At 38.9% G+C, this 12,889-nt stretch overlaps 1 protein-coding gene across 1 annotated transcript in view; it reads left to right on the top strand.

Annotated features, from left to right (window-relative positions):
- The first annotated feature begins 5,590 nt into the window (after positions 1 to 5,590).
- Positions 5,591 to 12,889, top strand: part of SLC26A8 (solute carrier family 26 (anion exchanger), member 8) — a 48,692-nt gene continuing 41,393 nt past the window's right edge. Inside the window, exons 1-2 of the mRNA XM_008591965.1 lie at positions 5,591 to 5,775; positions 10,857 to 10,996. Of these exons, the coding sequence (XP_008590187.1) occupies positions 5,591 to 5,775; positions 10,857 to 10,996 (325 nt within the window). The remainder of the gene's footprint in view (positions 5,776 to 10,856; positions 10,997 to 12,889) is intronic.

Raw genomic sequence — 12,889 nt, forward strand, 5'->3', positions numbered from 1 at the left:
CCCCCCCCCCCCCCCCCCCCCCCCCCCCCCCCGGCTCCCCATTTCCCCCCCCCCGCCCCCCCCCCCCCGCCCCCGGGTTCGGCAGCAACGGCTCAGGAACCGCCGGCGTCCGCGTCTGCAGCGCCGCCAGGCGGGAGCGGAGCCATGTGGGAGCCCCGCGCCCGTACTCCTACCCCGGCCGGGGAACCAGGTGAGCCGCTGCCGGGAGACGCCCGGGAGTGTGGGGCTGCAGGTTGTGAGCGGCGAGGCCGTGGCGGGTCCCCGGCACGGGTGCCGGTCACAGGGCGATGGCTGCGTCAGTCGTCTGCAGGGCCGGCACGTCGCGGCGCTCGGTCAATGTTTGTGGAATGAATGAAGGAAGGTCGTCCCTGGGAGCTTATCTCTCAGGTATTGTGTCTACGTTGAAAGGCTTTGTGGAATGGCAATGACAAGTGTGTGCGTTTTGCGTCTACGTTGAAAGGCTTTGTGGAATGGCAATGACAAGTGTGTGCGTTTTGCGTCTACGTTGAAAGGCTTTGTGGAATGGCAATGACAAGTGTGTGCGTTTTGCAAGCTGAATCCTTTCAAATTCTCTTCGTATTGTCAAAAGCCTGTACTTGGTCCTCTGCCCGCGCCCCACCATCCAGCTCCTGAGCTGTTCCTCGTCCTTGCAGACTTCCCTGCTTTTGTTCATTTTGTCCCCTCTGACCAACCCCCCCCCACACACACACATACCCTTGTCCCGTCGAGCCTATTTATGTTTCAGTGTCCCCGTGTGAAGTCTTCTCCAACATCTCCGTTCCCACAATGAGTATCCCTCCAACGCACCCTGCTGGTATTACTCTCAACACATCGTATTAAAGGTTCGCTGTTCATGTGTCCGATGGTCATGCCCAGACAGTAGACAGAGTGACTGGCGGATACTAAAGCATTGCTCTTTTCTTATGCCTTTCCTATATTCTCAATACATTCCCCATAAAAACCTGGACAGTAACAGGCTAAGGGATGTTTCTGATGGAATTACAAATGCTTATTTCAAAATTTTGGAAGTGAATTTCACCTTCTGGGAATTATAAAGAACATAGGAAAGATGACAATATCAGGGGGAAAATATACTTGCAACTAAACGTTTTCAGGATGTCACACCTATTAGGTCAATAGTCAGAAAATTGTGTTGTATTTAAATTTTTTATTCTTGGCTTTTAAAATACAATGAACACAGATTATGTAAAAACGAATGGATGGATGAGTGGACGATGGATGAGTGGATGGATGGATGGATAAGGGTAGTATGGGGGATGAAAGAGCTAAGTCAAAAGTGCTTGTATTTTAACAGTGGCCCAATTTAGCACTGAAAGGCTGACTAAAGACAATTAACTACACTTACAGTGGTCGTCGTATATTACCTTGTGTCAGAATCACTTGGAGGTCTTTTAAAACAGACTTCTGGGCCCACCTCCAGAGTTTCTAATTCAGTAGGCCTTGCTAGGTGGGGTCTACATGTTAGTAGGGGCTTCTGATCATCTCATCATGTTGGGAAGGGTCCTGCCAGTAGTACACAAAAATGAGCTACTAGAGTTTCTGTGAAATCAAGAAAGACATAATAGAGCTGGAAAAATCCAGAGAAGACTACTACAAAAAATAATAATGATATCACGTGCCTTTAGCCAAACATTGGTGAGTCCTTTAAAGACAGCTCTCCACTTGCCCTTCCTAGTCACCCCCACTATCGCCCCAGGAGTTTACAACTCGATAACCTTTCCCTTAGACTAGTGTAATATTAGTGGTCTCCAGCTGATCTTTTTCCCTCAGTCTCTCCCATCTCCAGCACTGTCCAACAGAATTCTGTGGTGATGGAAATGTTTTATATCTGCACTGTCCAGTAAGCTAGCCATTAGCTACATGTGGCTGTTGAGCACTTGAGATGTAACTAGTATGACTGAGGAACTGAATTTTTTATTTTATTTTAATTAAGTTAAACTTAAATAGCTACATGTAGCCAGTGACTACCATACTAGACAACACAGCTCTAGACCACGGTACTGACACAAGTCATCTTCCCAAAGTACATCTCTGTGCATGCTGCTACTCCTGCTCAAAGACTTTAAATAGCTAAAAAGTCCAGGTTCGACACAGCATTCAAGATCCTTCAGGAATAAATCTCAAGCTATTTTTTTGGACTTACCACTGACTTTACTCAGATCTTGAATTGCTTGTCTTACATCTGTAATCTCATCCTATTCTCTCCCTGAAATACCTGTTCCTCTTCCCTGCCCCAAACTGAGGTAGAACTCAAATCATATCTCCCTCAGGAGGCCTTCCCATTCCTCTAGGCTAGGATTATTAATCCCACTCTATAGGAGGTCACATGGTATCAGGACCATGGCATCTATTTTGGAATCAGAAAGTCTGGGTTCAAATTCTGGCTGTACTATTTAATTATGCCTTTTTTATATTCCCAATACTTTCCCCATAAAAACTTAGGTTGTTTTTAACAGGCTAAGGGTTGTTTCAGACGACTGTAAGGAACTCACTAAACTCATTAGTAAAATGAATATAATCATTATCAGGAAAATAGTACCTACCCCTTGAGATGATATTTAGGGAGAACCTGGTATATGGCAGGCCAGCAATAAATGTTAAATCCTGTCTTTCCCACCTCTAAACTTTTACACACTGTATTTTGGTACTTACTCCACTGAATTGTACAGGCTTTGTTCTTTTGTATCCCTAGAGCTCCTACCCTTCAACAAATGTGTGTGGAACACTGAATTAATTGATCACAGGCAAAGTAGCATTCTTCAATCTGAAACAAATGAAGGCCAAGAGTGGGTATGATAGAAATTCGTAAAACTGTGAAAATAAAAGCAGACGAATTCACCAAATCTGAGTCTAGTAGATGGAGGCCACCTCTTAAATATAAACAACGTAAACTGAAGACAATGAAATAAAATAGTACTTTCCATAGTGAACCAATGGGATATAATACCTCCAAAGGGTACAATAACAGAAAATATAAATACTTCAGCTTCAAAAGAGAGTTTGAGAAATTCTTGGTAGATAAACTATAATTTTTAATGAGAGAAGATGAGGATATTTTTGTGTCTTCAACAAGTCTCTTGATACAGTTAGTCATACCAAATCCAGCCTGGAGAGGTGTTTTGTTATATGTGTACTGTGTTTTTTAAAATATGTAAAGTGATTGGCAACATTTAAAAGTCAGAAGATTCCATATAAAAATCTGGAATTATGGCTTCTCCTGGAAAAGACCAGATCTGGCCACACTGGGCCCCACGTTGACCCATGGCAGCAAGTGCTGGAGCTAATCAGCTGCTGCCACCTTTGCCAGTCCCTGCTGTCCCTGTCATTTCTTGATGTTTAGATGTTTCCTATTTTAAACCAACCCTGCCACTTTCAGGACAAAATGCTGAATTCTAGATTCTTAGTCTTACCTAGGATAGTAATTTTTACAATCTCAATATAATTAGCAGGTTTTAGATTGCCAGGAACAAATATACTCTAGTAAGGGAAGTTTATTGTAAGATTACATGAGGAAAGTAAGAAAGATTGGGTTAATAATCCTATGGGTAGGGGAAAGAAAGAGGGCAAAATATTACTTAACCTTTTAATATACAGTTCTACCTTTTCCTTGTAAAAGATGTGAGGTACTAATTCTCTTAAGTGATATATTGTAAAATACAATACAAAATAAAATATAGGGCCGGCCCAGTGGCGCACTGGAGAGTGCGCCACTTGGGAGAAAAGAGATTACTGGGCTGGCCCAGTGGCGCACTGGAGAGTGCGCCACTTGGGAGCACGGTGGCGCTCCCGCTGAGGGTTCGGATCCCATGTGGAGACCGGTTCCCGCTCACTGGCTGAGCGTGGTGTGGGTGCAACACCGAGGGTTGCGATCCCATTGCCGGTCCCCGGTACAGGTGCGACACTGAGGGTTGCGATCCTGTTATCAGTCAGTAAAAAAGACAAAAAGGAGAAAAAAAAAAAGAGAGATTACTAATCTCACTGCCATACAAAAATATATCAAAATAAAGCAAAATCAGAAAGTGAGAAAAATATTTTTTGATTTTACAAAAAGCATAATTGTGTATAGCTTCATTATTTCAATTTTAAAAAATACTGATGGTCAGTAAAAAAAAAACAAAAAGGAAAAAAATAAATAAATAAAATAAAATATATATGTATACAAAACTCTTCTGTATTCCCCAACCACCTTCTCACTGCTTTAATGAATTCGTGATCTTTGGTTCATGGGTGTTATACAGCATGTTACTGCTACCCAATGCTTTGAGGGTAAATATACAATATATAACTATGGTCTAATTACCTAACTTTTCTAAAACCTCAGTTTTATTACCTGTAAAATGGGGGAAAGAGTAGAACTAGGATTGTTGTGGGAATTTAATGAAATAACTCGTGAAAAAAATCTAGTGCAATGCGTGGCATATACTAAGTGCTTGATAAATGTTGGTGATGGTGATGATGATGATATGTAATCATTCTGGAAAAAAAAAAAGTTGTTGACACATTAAACTTGTTTGCAGCTTCACCCATAAAAGAACTATTGTGTAATCTACATAATTTGAGTGTTTACCAATACATTTTATAGCTATGTGATAAGTATATACTTTTCTACATTCATATGGAAGAATTTTGGAGTTTATGCCTTTTTTATTATTCAGCAAAAGAGATTAAGAATGGTTATACTTTCTCCCAGAGATGGATCCCTATCCATCCTCTTTAAGTCTACCTTCTCATTCTTTTAAAAGAGTAAGACAATATAGATTTTTAAATCTTAAGTTACTTTTAGAGATCATACTGTCCAACCATGTCATTTTATGGTGAAGGAAAGAGAAATTCAGTTTCTAAGAAACTTGCGCCCCATTATACAGCTAGTGAGAAAATAAGCCAGAGCTAGAACCCCTTTTTTTTCCTGCTATATCATGATGCCTCTGACTGGATACCTGACAGTCATGAAAGAAATATTTGTTGAGGGCCTGTTAAAGGTAAGGCACTATTCTAGGCCTTGGGGAGGCAGCCATGAATATTCTAAGTCTTGTCTCATGGTCTTACATTTTATGGGGGAAACAGACAATGGACAATTAGACAAATATTGAAATCAGGTGCTGGCAAGTGCTGTGAAGAAAAGTAAAGGGTAAAAGAATAATGATGGATGCTATTTTAGATAGTGAATGAGTTAGAAGACACTATATTGAGCACTTAATCCTTAGCATTTTTAGTAAAAATTAGACACTAATAATTATTTTTACCTCTTAATCATTTTCCTGCAACATAACAACACAATTGAATATAAAGAAAACTAAGCTTCCTAGCAGTACATCTGGGTTCTAGTCCAGATTCTAATTATTATTAAACAGCCAGGACTGTTTAAACTTCTTGGCTTTATTTTCTCAATTTAGATGATGAGAATAAAACACATAAAATTGTATAACATTGAGAAAGAGTTTTGCAAAACTGAAACATGCTATGAAAATGTAAAATATCATTATTTGGAAATTTTATTTCCTTTAAAATGTGCTGAGGATCTAGATTTTTTTAATTGTTTTTTATTTGATCTCTTTCTACTCATCCAGAAATGATGCAACTAGAGAGGAGTGCTCAGACTTTCAACTCTAAATACAGGCAAAACTCTTTCACATATGAAGTGAAGCGAGAAGTGTACAATGAGGAGACGTTTCAACAGGAACACAAAAGGAAGGCTACTTCCTCCGGGAACACGGACGTCAACATCACGACTTTCAGACATCATGTCCAGTGCCGGTGCGTGTGTCCAATCATTCGGCTGCTGCCAAGCCAGGCAGGGCCAAAACATAACCTGACTCCTTTGGTGCCCGCTCCTGTCTTCCTTCTCTGAATTCCTGTTACCAGAACCCTGCAGTTCATTGTGTAATTTTTCTCCAGTTGTTTTTTGTGATTTGTCTTGTAGTACCTTCTTGATTGTAAACTTCTTGGGCATACAGACCTTGGGTGTCCCCACAGTATCTATAATTTATATTTAATAAATATGGTAATGGTAGTTCAATTAACCACCCTTACCAGTCTCCTGGCAAAATATTAGGCAGCCATGGTGGACTAATTAACGGTAGCAGAATGAGATCCTTCTATCCTTCTATCCTTCTATCCAACAGTGCCCACATAGTCCTCATGCTCATCAGTGTAGAACCCACCACCATCACCTCTGATTCACTGTGACTAGCTAGGTCCTACAATTCAGGTCCTTAACCTGTTTTTGTACTATGAACCTTTTAGCACTCTGGTGAAACTAGTGCTCCTCTTTTCGGAATAATTTTTTTTTACTGTTTTTTATTGTGGAAAAATATGTATAACATAAAATTGACTATTTTGACCAATTTTAAGTATACAAGTCAGTGGCATTGTTGACATTCACGATGTTATGCAATCATCACCATTATTTCCAAAACTTTTTCATCATCTCAAACAGAAACTCTGTACTCATTAACCAATAACTCCCCATTTCTTCCTCCCCCCAGACCCAGGTAACCTTTCTTCTACTTTCTGTCTCTATGAATTTGACTGTTCTAGTTATTTCATTGAAGTGGAATCATACAATGTTTGTGTTTTTGTGTCTGGCTTATCCCTCTTAGCATCAAGTTTTCAAAGTTCATACATGTTGTAGCATGTATCAGTACTTTATTTCATTTTATCGCTAAATAATATTCCATTGTATTTATATATCATATTTTGTTTATCCATTCATTTGTTAATGGACAGTTAGGTTGTTTCCATCTTTTGGCTATTGTGAATAATGCTGCTATGAACATTGGTGTAGGAGATCGGTTTGAATCCCTGTTTTCAATTCTTTTAGGTATATACTTGGGAGTGAAATTATTGGCTCATATGGCAATTCTATTTTAACTTTCTGAGGAGTTGCCAAACTGTTTTCTACAGTGGCTGCACCATTGTACATTCCCACTGGCAATGCACAAGGATTCCAATTTCTCTGCATCCTCTCCTACATTTGTTATTTTTCATTTTTTTTTTATTATTATAGCCATCCTAGTACCATTTCATAATGGTATCTCATTGTGGTTTTTTGTTTTTGTTTTACATTCTCCTTAACAACTAAAGATGATAAGCATTTTTTCATGTACTTATTGGTCATTTGTATATCTTCTTTGAGGAAATGTCTATTCATTTCCTTTGCTCTTTTTAAACTTAGGTTAGGTTGTTTAGGGCTGGTCAGTTGGCTCAGTTGGTTAGAGCACTGCCTTATAGTACCAAGGTCAAGGGTTCAGATCTCTGTACCGGCCAGTCACAAAAAAAAAAAAAAAAAAAAAAAAAACGTCAGTAAAATTTGTTTGTCTTGTTTTTGAGGTGTAGCAGTTCTTTATATATTTTGGATATTAAACTCTTATCAGATATATAATTTGTAAGTAGTTTCTTTCATTCTGTAGGTTGTCTTTTCACTCTGTTGATAGTGACCTTTGATGCACAAAAGTTTTTAATTTTGATGAAATCCAAATTATCTATTTTTTCTTTTGTTGCCTAGGCTTTTGGTGTCGTATATAAGAAACTATTCTCAAATTCATAGAGATGTTTTCTTCTAAAAATTTTTTAGTTTAAGCTCCCAAATATAGGTCTTTGATTCATTTTGAGTTAATTTTGTATACAGTGTAAGATAAGGATACAACTTTATTATTTTGCATGTGGCTATTCCATTTTCCCAGCATAATTTGTTGAAGAAACTGTTCTTTCCCTGCTGAATGGTCTTGGCCAGAATAATTTTTTAATACATAAAATAAATAGGATTATAAAGAAAATCAGTTATACTGAAATATATTTATCAAAGTATGAAAAATCCCAAAATTATGTTATTTGATAATGTAGTCTAACAACTACCATAATTTCAAAGTACTGATGAATGTTAAATAATATGAGGGTACTTCAAAAAGTTAGTGGAAAAATAGAATTAAAAGACAAATATGAATCTTTCCATGACCTTTTTGAAGACCCCTTGTATTTCAAGATATTTGTAGCAATTGCAATGTAATATGAAAATATTTGTAATTTCTACTGGGGACAAAGTCAAATTCTGCTGGTACTACTGTGGCTTGTTGTCAACATTCACAGAAGGCAATGCTAAATATTAGTTAGAGGTTAGGAAAAATGAAGGTATAAGTTTTTCTATGTAAGTTCACATGCACCCCCGAATTCTATCTACAGATTCCTTGGTGGGGTCCATAAACCTCAGTGTAAGAACCCTTTGTGACCTATATCATGATACTAACCCTAATTACTCAAGTTGTCCTCACTTATGCTCTGGATTTATTAGTCCCTCTCATTCCCTGGTTTATCACCCACAGTGGGCATGTGCTGGGGACAAGTAAGGAAGGCCTCCACACAGCCATGTTCCAGACCTTCCCCTCCCTGAGGTATTCTCCTTTGTCCGTATCTTGCCTTTTGCAAGTTATGGTCTTGGATGTCCCTCCCCAGTCCTATGTCACCACTCTCATTTCCTCTGCTCCAGGATAAGTCAGGTGATATGTGCCAAAGAGGGCATTTGGGGACCACATTTGCTTTGTCTCTACAAATGACAGTCCTTTTCTAACTTCACCCTCATTGTAAATAAGTATTACCAAGGAAATTTCAACCTAACTGCCCTCCACCTGCCCTAGCCTTACCTTCTAGACACTTATATCTGACCCATTCTGCCTCCCATGGGCTTTTATAGCCGTTCTTATTCCCTACTTCTAAAACAGTGCTCTCCACTTCTGAATTTTAACCAGAAAGGTAGCACAGTGCAGAGGTTAACAGCATGATTCTGAAGGCAAGCTGCCTAGTTTTGAATCCCAGTTCTGCTGCTTCCCAGCTGTGTGACCTTAGGTAAGTTGTCCAACCCTACTGTGCCTCAATTTCCTCATCTGTAAAATGGGCATGATAATATCACCTACCTCATAAAGTGATTGTGAGGTAGAGTATTTATAAAGCATCTAGGAAATGGCATGAAATAAGTGGGGTTATTTTTAGTAAATAAATAATCTTAAATCCATCTCTTTATGCTGAAAACCTCATATCTCTTTCCTCGTTTTCTTCCTCTTAGCAACTGCCAATACTCCCTTTCTGGTCAAAATCTCCCCTGTGCTTTCACATCAACTCATGTCGTCATTTTTAAGACGTCTTCACTAAAATCTAGATTCATGTCTAAATGCTTCTACTGTTCCCCATCAGCTTCAATTTCCATTCCTCTAACTGCCTCTTTGATTCCTTTCACTCTTAGATCCTTATCACTCCATTTCCATTTTATTTTTCAGCATGCCGAAGAGCTTTGATAACTCCAAGAGGCACATGGAGAGGAGAGGAGACTGGACTAGGTGAAGGAACAAATGTCCTTCCCCAGTTCTATGTCACCACTCTCTGCTCCAGGGTGGGTCAGGTGGTATGTGTCAAAGAGGGCGTTTGGGGACCACATCTCAGTGCCATGCTCTACCCTCCCCCACTTGAGACCATAATTAGAGAAAACATACTTTGTCCACCTGGCTCACACCCAGGGATTCTCATGAGAATAGCAATGTGATATTCCTTCCAAACCAATGGTCTTGCTCCTGGCCCCTGAGCAGAGTTTAACAGCTATCAATAGGAACTGCGAAGGGAGTAGAGTTAATAGAACACTGAACTAGGAATCAGAATACCTGGTTTCTAGCCCAAGCTCTGTTCACACTTACTCCTATAACCTTGGCAAAGTCACTTGCACTTATTTGGCCTTAATTACCTTAGGGATACTAATTCTCATGGTTGTGAAAGTCAAACATGTGTAAAATTACTTCTTTTCTGAGCAAACATATTTTAACCCTGCAAACACTAAAGTTATATAGTTACAGTCAAATCCCAATTATCTAGCATAGCTCATGCATGAAAAACCTTCGTACTCTGCTTTCAGCTCAAGCTAAAACTTAAATAGCAAAAAGCAATTTGAAACAAAATTACTTTTACTGATTGCTTGATGGTGATTCTGTTGTTTTAGATGATCTAATAGTTAAAGCACGTTTTCGCAATCTCAGCATCATTCACATTTTGGACCAGAAAATTCTTTTTTGCGGAGAGATGACCTGTGCATTGTAGGATTCTACCCACTAGATGCCAGCTGTGAGAATCAAAAATGTCTCCAGACATTGCCAAATGTCCCCTGGGGAACAAAATTAATCCACTGGGTTAAAGGATACTAAAGCCTTATTTCATAAATAAGGCTTTTATTTACATGGCTAACTCCTTAAGCACAGGATTCCATATTCTATATTTTCTGTACATTTCTACACATCACAGGCCAATGCCAGACAGAGTTAGTGCTTGGTAAAAATTCTATTATATAGGAATGATGTGAATGTATTTTCTGCCCTCTCCACCTATCAATATCACATTTCAAAAAAAACTTTCCTTATCAAGAGAAAGCAATAAACAGTCCATTTTTTCTACTGGAAAATTGGTAGGTTTATTCTTTCCAAATATCCTATACAAACACAGAAATGATTGTATGCTGGACATACAAGACTTAGTTCTTGCCATATACACAGCACTGGTTCTCAGTGATTTCATCCCCCAGGGAACTTTTGGCAATGTCTGGAGATATTTTGGGTTGTCACAACTGCGGGAGGAGTTGCTACTGACATCTAGTGGGTAGAGACCAGGCATGCTGCTAAACATCCTGCAGTGCACAGGACAGGCCCACAACAAAGAATTATCTGGTCCAATATGTCAAAATGTCAATAGTGCTGACAAGAAACTATGCTATATGCAAAGAAGGATTGTGCAATGTGACTTTTCTTGGCCATGTGGGTATTTTTCTTTGGAGAACCTAATCAAGTCTCTGCTTTTCTCTCTCACAGATGCTCATGGCACAAATTCCTAAAATGCATGCTCACAATCTTTCCCTTCCTAGAATGGATATGTATGTATCGATTCAAGGATTGGCTCCTTGGAGACTTACTTGCTGGTGTAAGTGTTGGCCTTGTACAAGTTCCCCAAGGTAAGGAAGATATGAAGCCTCTTCATCCAAAGGCAGTATATCAGACCTTGTCCACTTGCCCAGGGTAAACAATTACTTGTGCTAGATGAACAGAAAAAAATGTGAATTTCATTCACATCATTACAATTTGTTCCCTTACCTGCCAGATTTCTAACTCCTCCAAGGTGGTTCCAAAAGACTTAGTTAAGTTTATACCCCTGAATACTTTCCAGAATATTTGCAACACCCATTCTTGGTCATTTTTTGCTTAATTAGTCATTTCATATTTATGACTATAATAGATCTTACTTGGCATTGGTTTTACTTAGACACAGCATGCCAGCCTCTCTCCAGCAGGTGACACAGCAATCCAGTGCTGACCCTTTGGTCTTTCAAGTGGCAGTTCAGATATAAGACAACAAGATCACACAGATAGGGGCATGAGCTGTCTGGGTTTTAAAAATCTCATTTCCCAAATAGAAACCAACACCTATTGTAACAATCCCATAAGAATTGCTTCCAGAGTCCCACAAGGAACATGCCCAGTTATAAGAGTCACTATGCTCAGAGAAGCCCAAAGCGAGGGCTTTCCACTGGATATTTATCTTTCATTCACAGTCCTCTTGCACCAGATGGAGTATACTAATCAGGCTCATTTTTACCATAAGCAATTCTGCCTGGTAACACAGCTGACACTCTGCCATTATCAGGTTTCCAGGGAAACAGAGTGAGAAAGTTAATCCAAGATCAAATTTGTCCACAGAGAAAGAGAGTTTTATGAATGCTTTACTCATAGTAGTTCACAGTTTCCCAGACAGCCATTAAACAACTTCATTTCTCTATTGGTCTGGAGCCCACAGGGCAGGGTTGAGGTTTGTAATAGTGCAGGTTGTGCATAGCACAAAGAAACGTCAACCGAAGGGGCAACTGGTGGCTGAAATCCAGCTCTGGCACAGGGCTGTTAATTGAGAAAAAGGGATGACTTTTTAAATTTTTGTTTATTTATTTATAAATTATCATACAGTAAAATTGACTTTTTTTCCTTTTGGTGTACAGTTCTATGAATTTTAACACATGCATAGATTTGGGTAACCACCACCAAAATCTGGATACAGAGCAGTTCTATCGCCCCAAAATTCTCTTGTACCATCCCTTTTTAGTCACATCCTCCCCTGACCTATAATCTCTGATAACCATTGATCTGTTTTCTCCATTGCCATAGTTCTGTATTTTTGAGAATATCATATAAATGGAATCACACAGTACATAACTTCTGAAGGCTGTCTTTTTTCACTTAGCATTACGCCTTTGAGATTCATGGAAATTGTTGTACGTATCAATAGTTTGTTTCTTTTTATTGCTGAGTAATATTCCAGTATATGGATATACCACTATTTGTTTTTCCATCTACTTGTTGATGGACATTATGTTTTCAGTTTTGGACTGTCACAAATGACTTGCATATTTTCAAAGTATCTCCTTCAAGATATCTGTTAACTACTTCACTACTTTACAGTAGAAAGCCTGGGAGAAAACACCTTAAACAGGTGATTAGTGTCAGCATCATCAGTAGTAAAACATGTGGATATCATGAATCCTGTGATATGATGCACTAAGAACACAACATTATTTCTCTAGTAATCTTGCCAAAAATGTATAACTTTAGTACAATCATGAGAAAACATAAGACAAACCCAAACTGAGGGGCACTTCACAAAATAATTAATCCATTAATACTCTTTGAAAGTGTCAGTCATGAAAGACAAGTAAACACTGAGGAACTGTTACAGATTGCAAGACTAAGGAGAAATAACTAAATGAAACATGGGACTCTGAATAGAATCCTAGAACAAACGAAAAAGGACATTAGTAGAAAATCTGGTGAGATTCAGATAAAGTCTTTAATTAAGTTCC

The sequence above is a fragment of the Galeopterus variegatus genome, unplaced genomic scaffold (genome assembly GCF_000696425.1).
Source record: "Galeopterus variegatus unplaced genomic scaffold, G_variegatus-3.0.2 Scaffold151, whole genome shotgun sequence".
In the NCBI taxonomy this organism is placed as follows: Eukaryota; Metazoa; Chordata; class Mammalia; order Dermoptera; family Cynocephalidae; genus Galeopterus; species Galeopterus variegatus.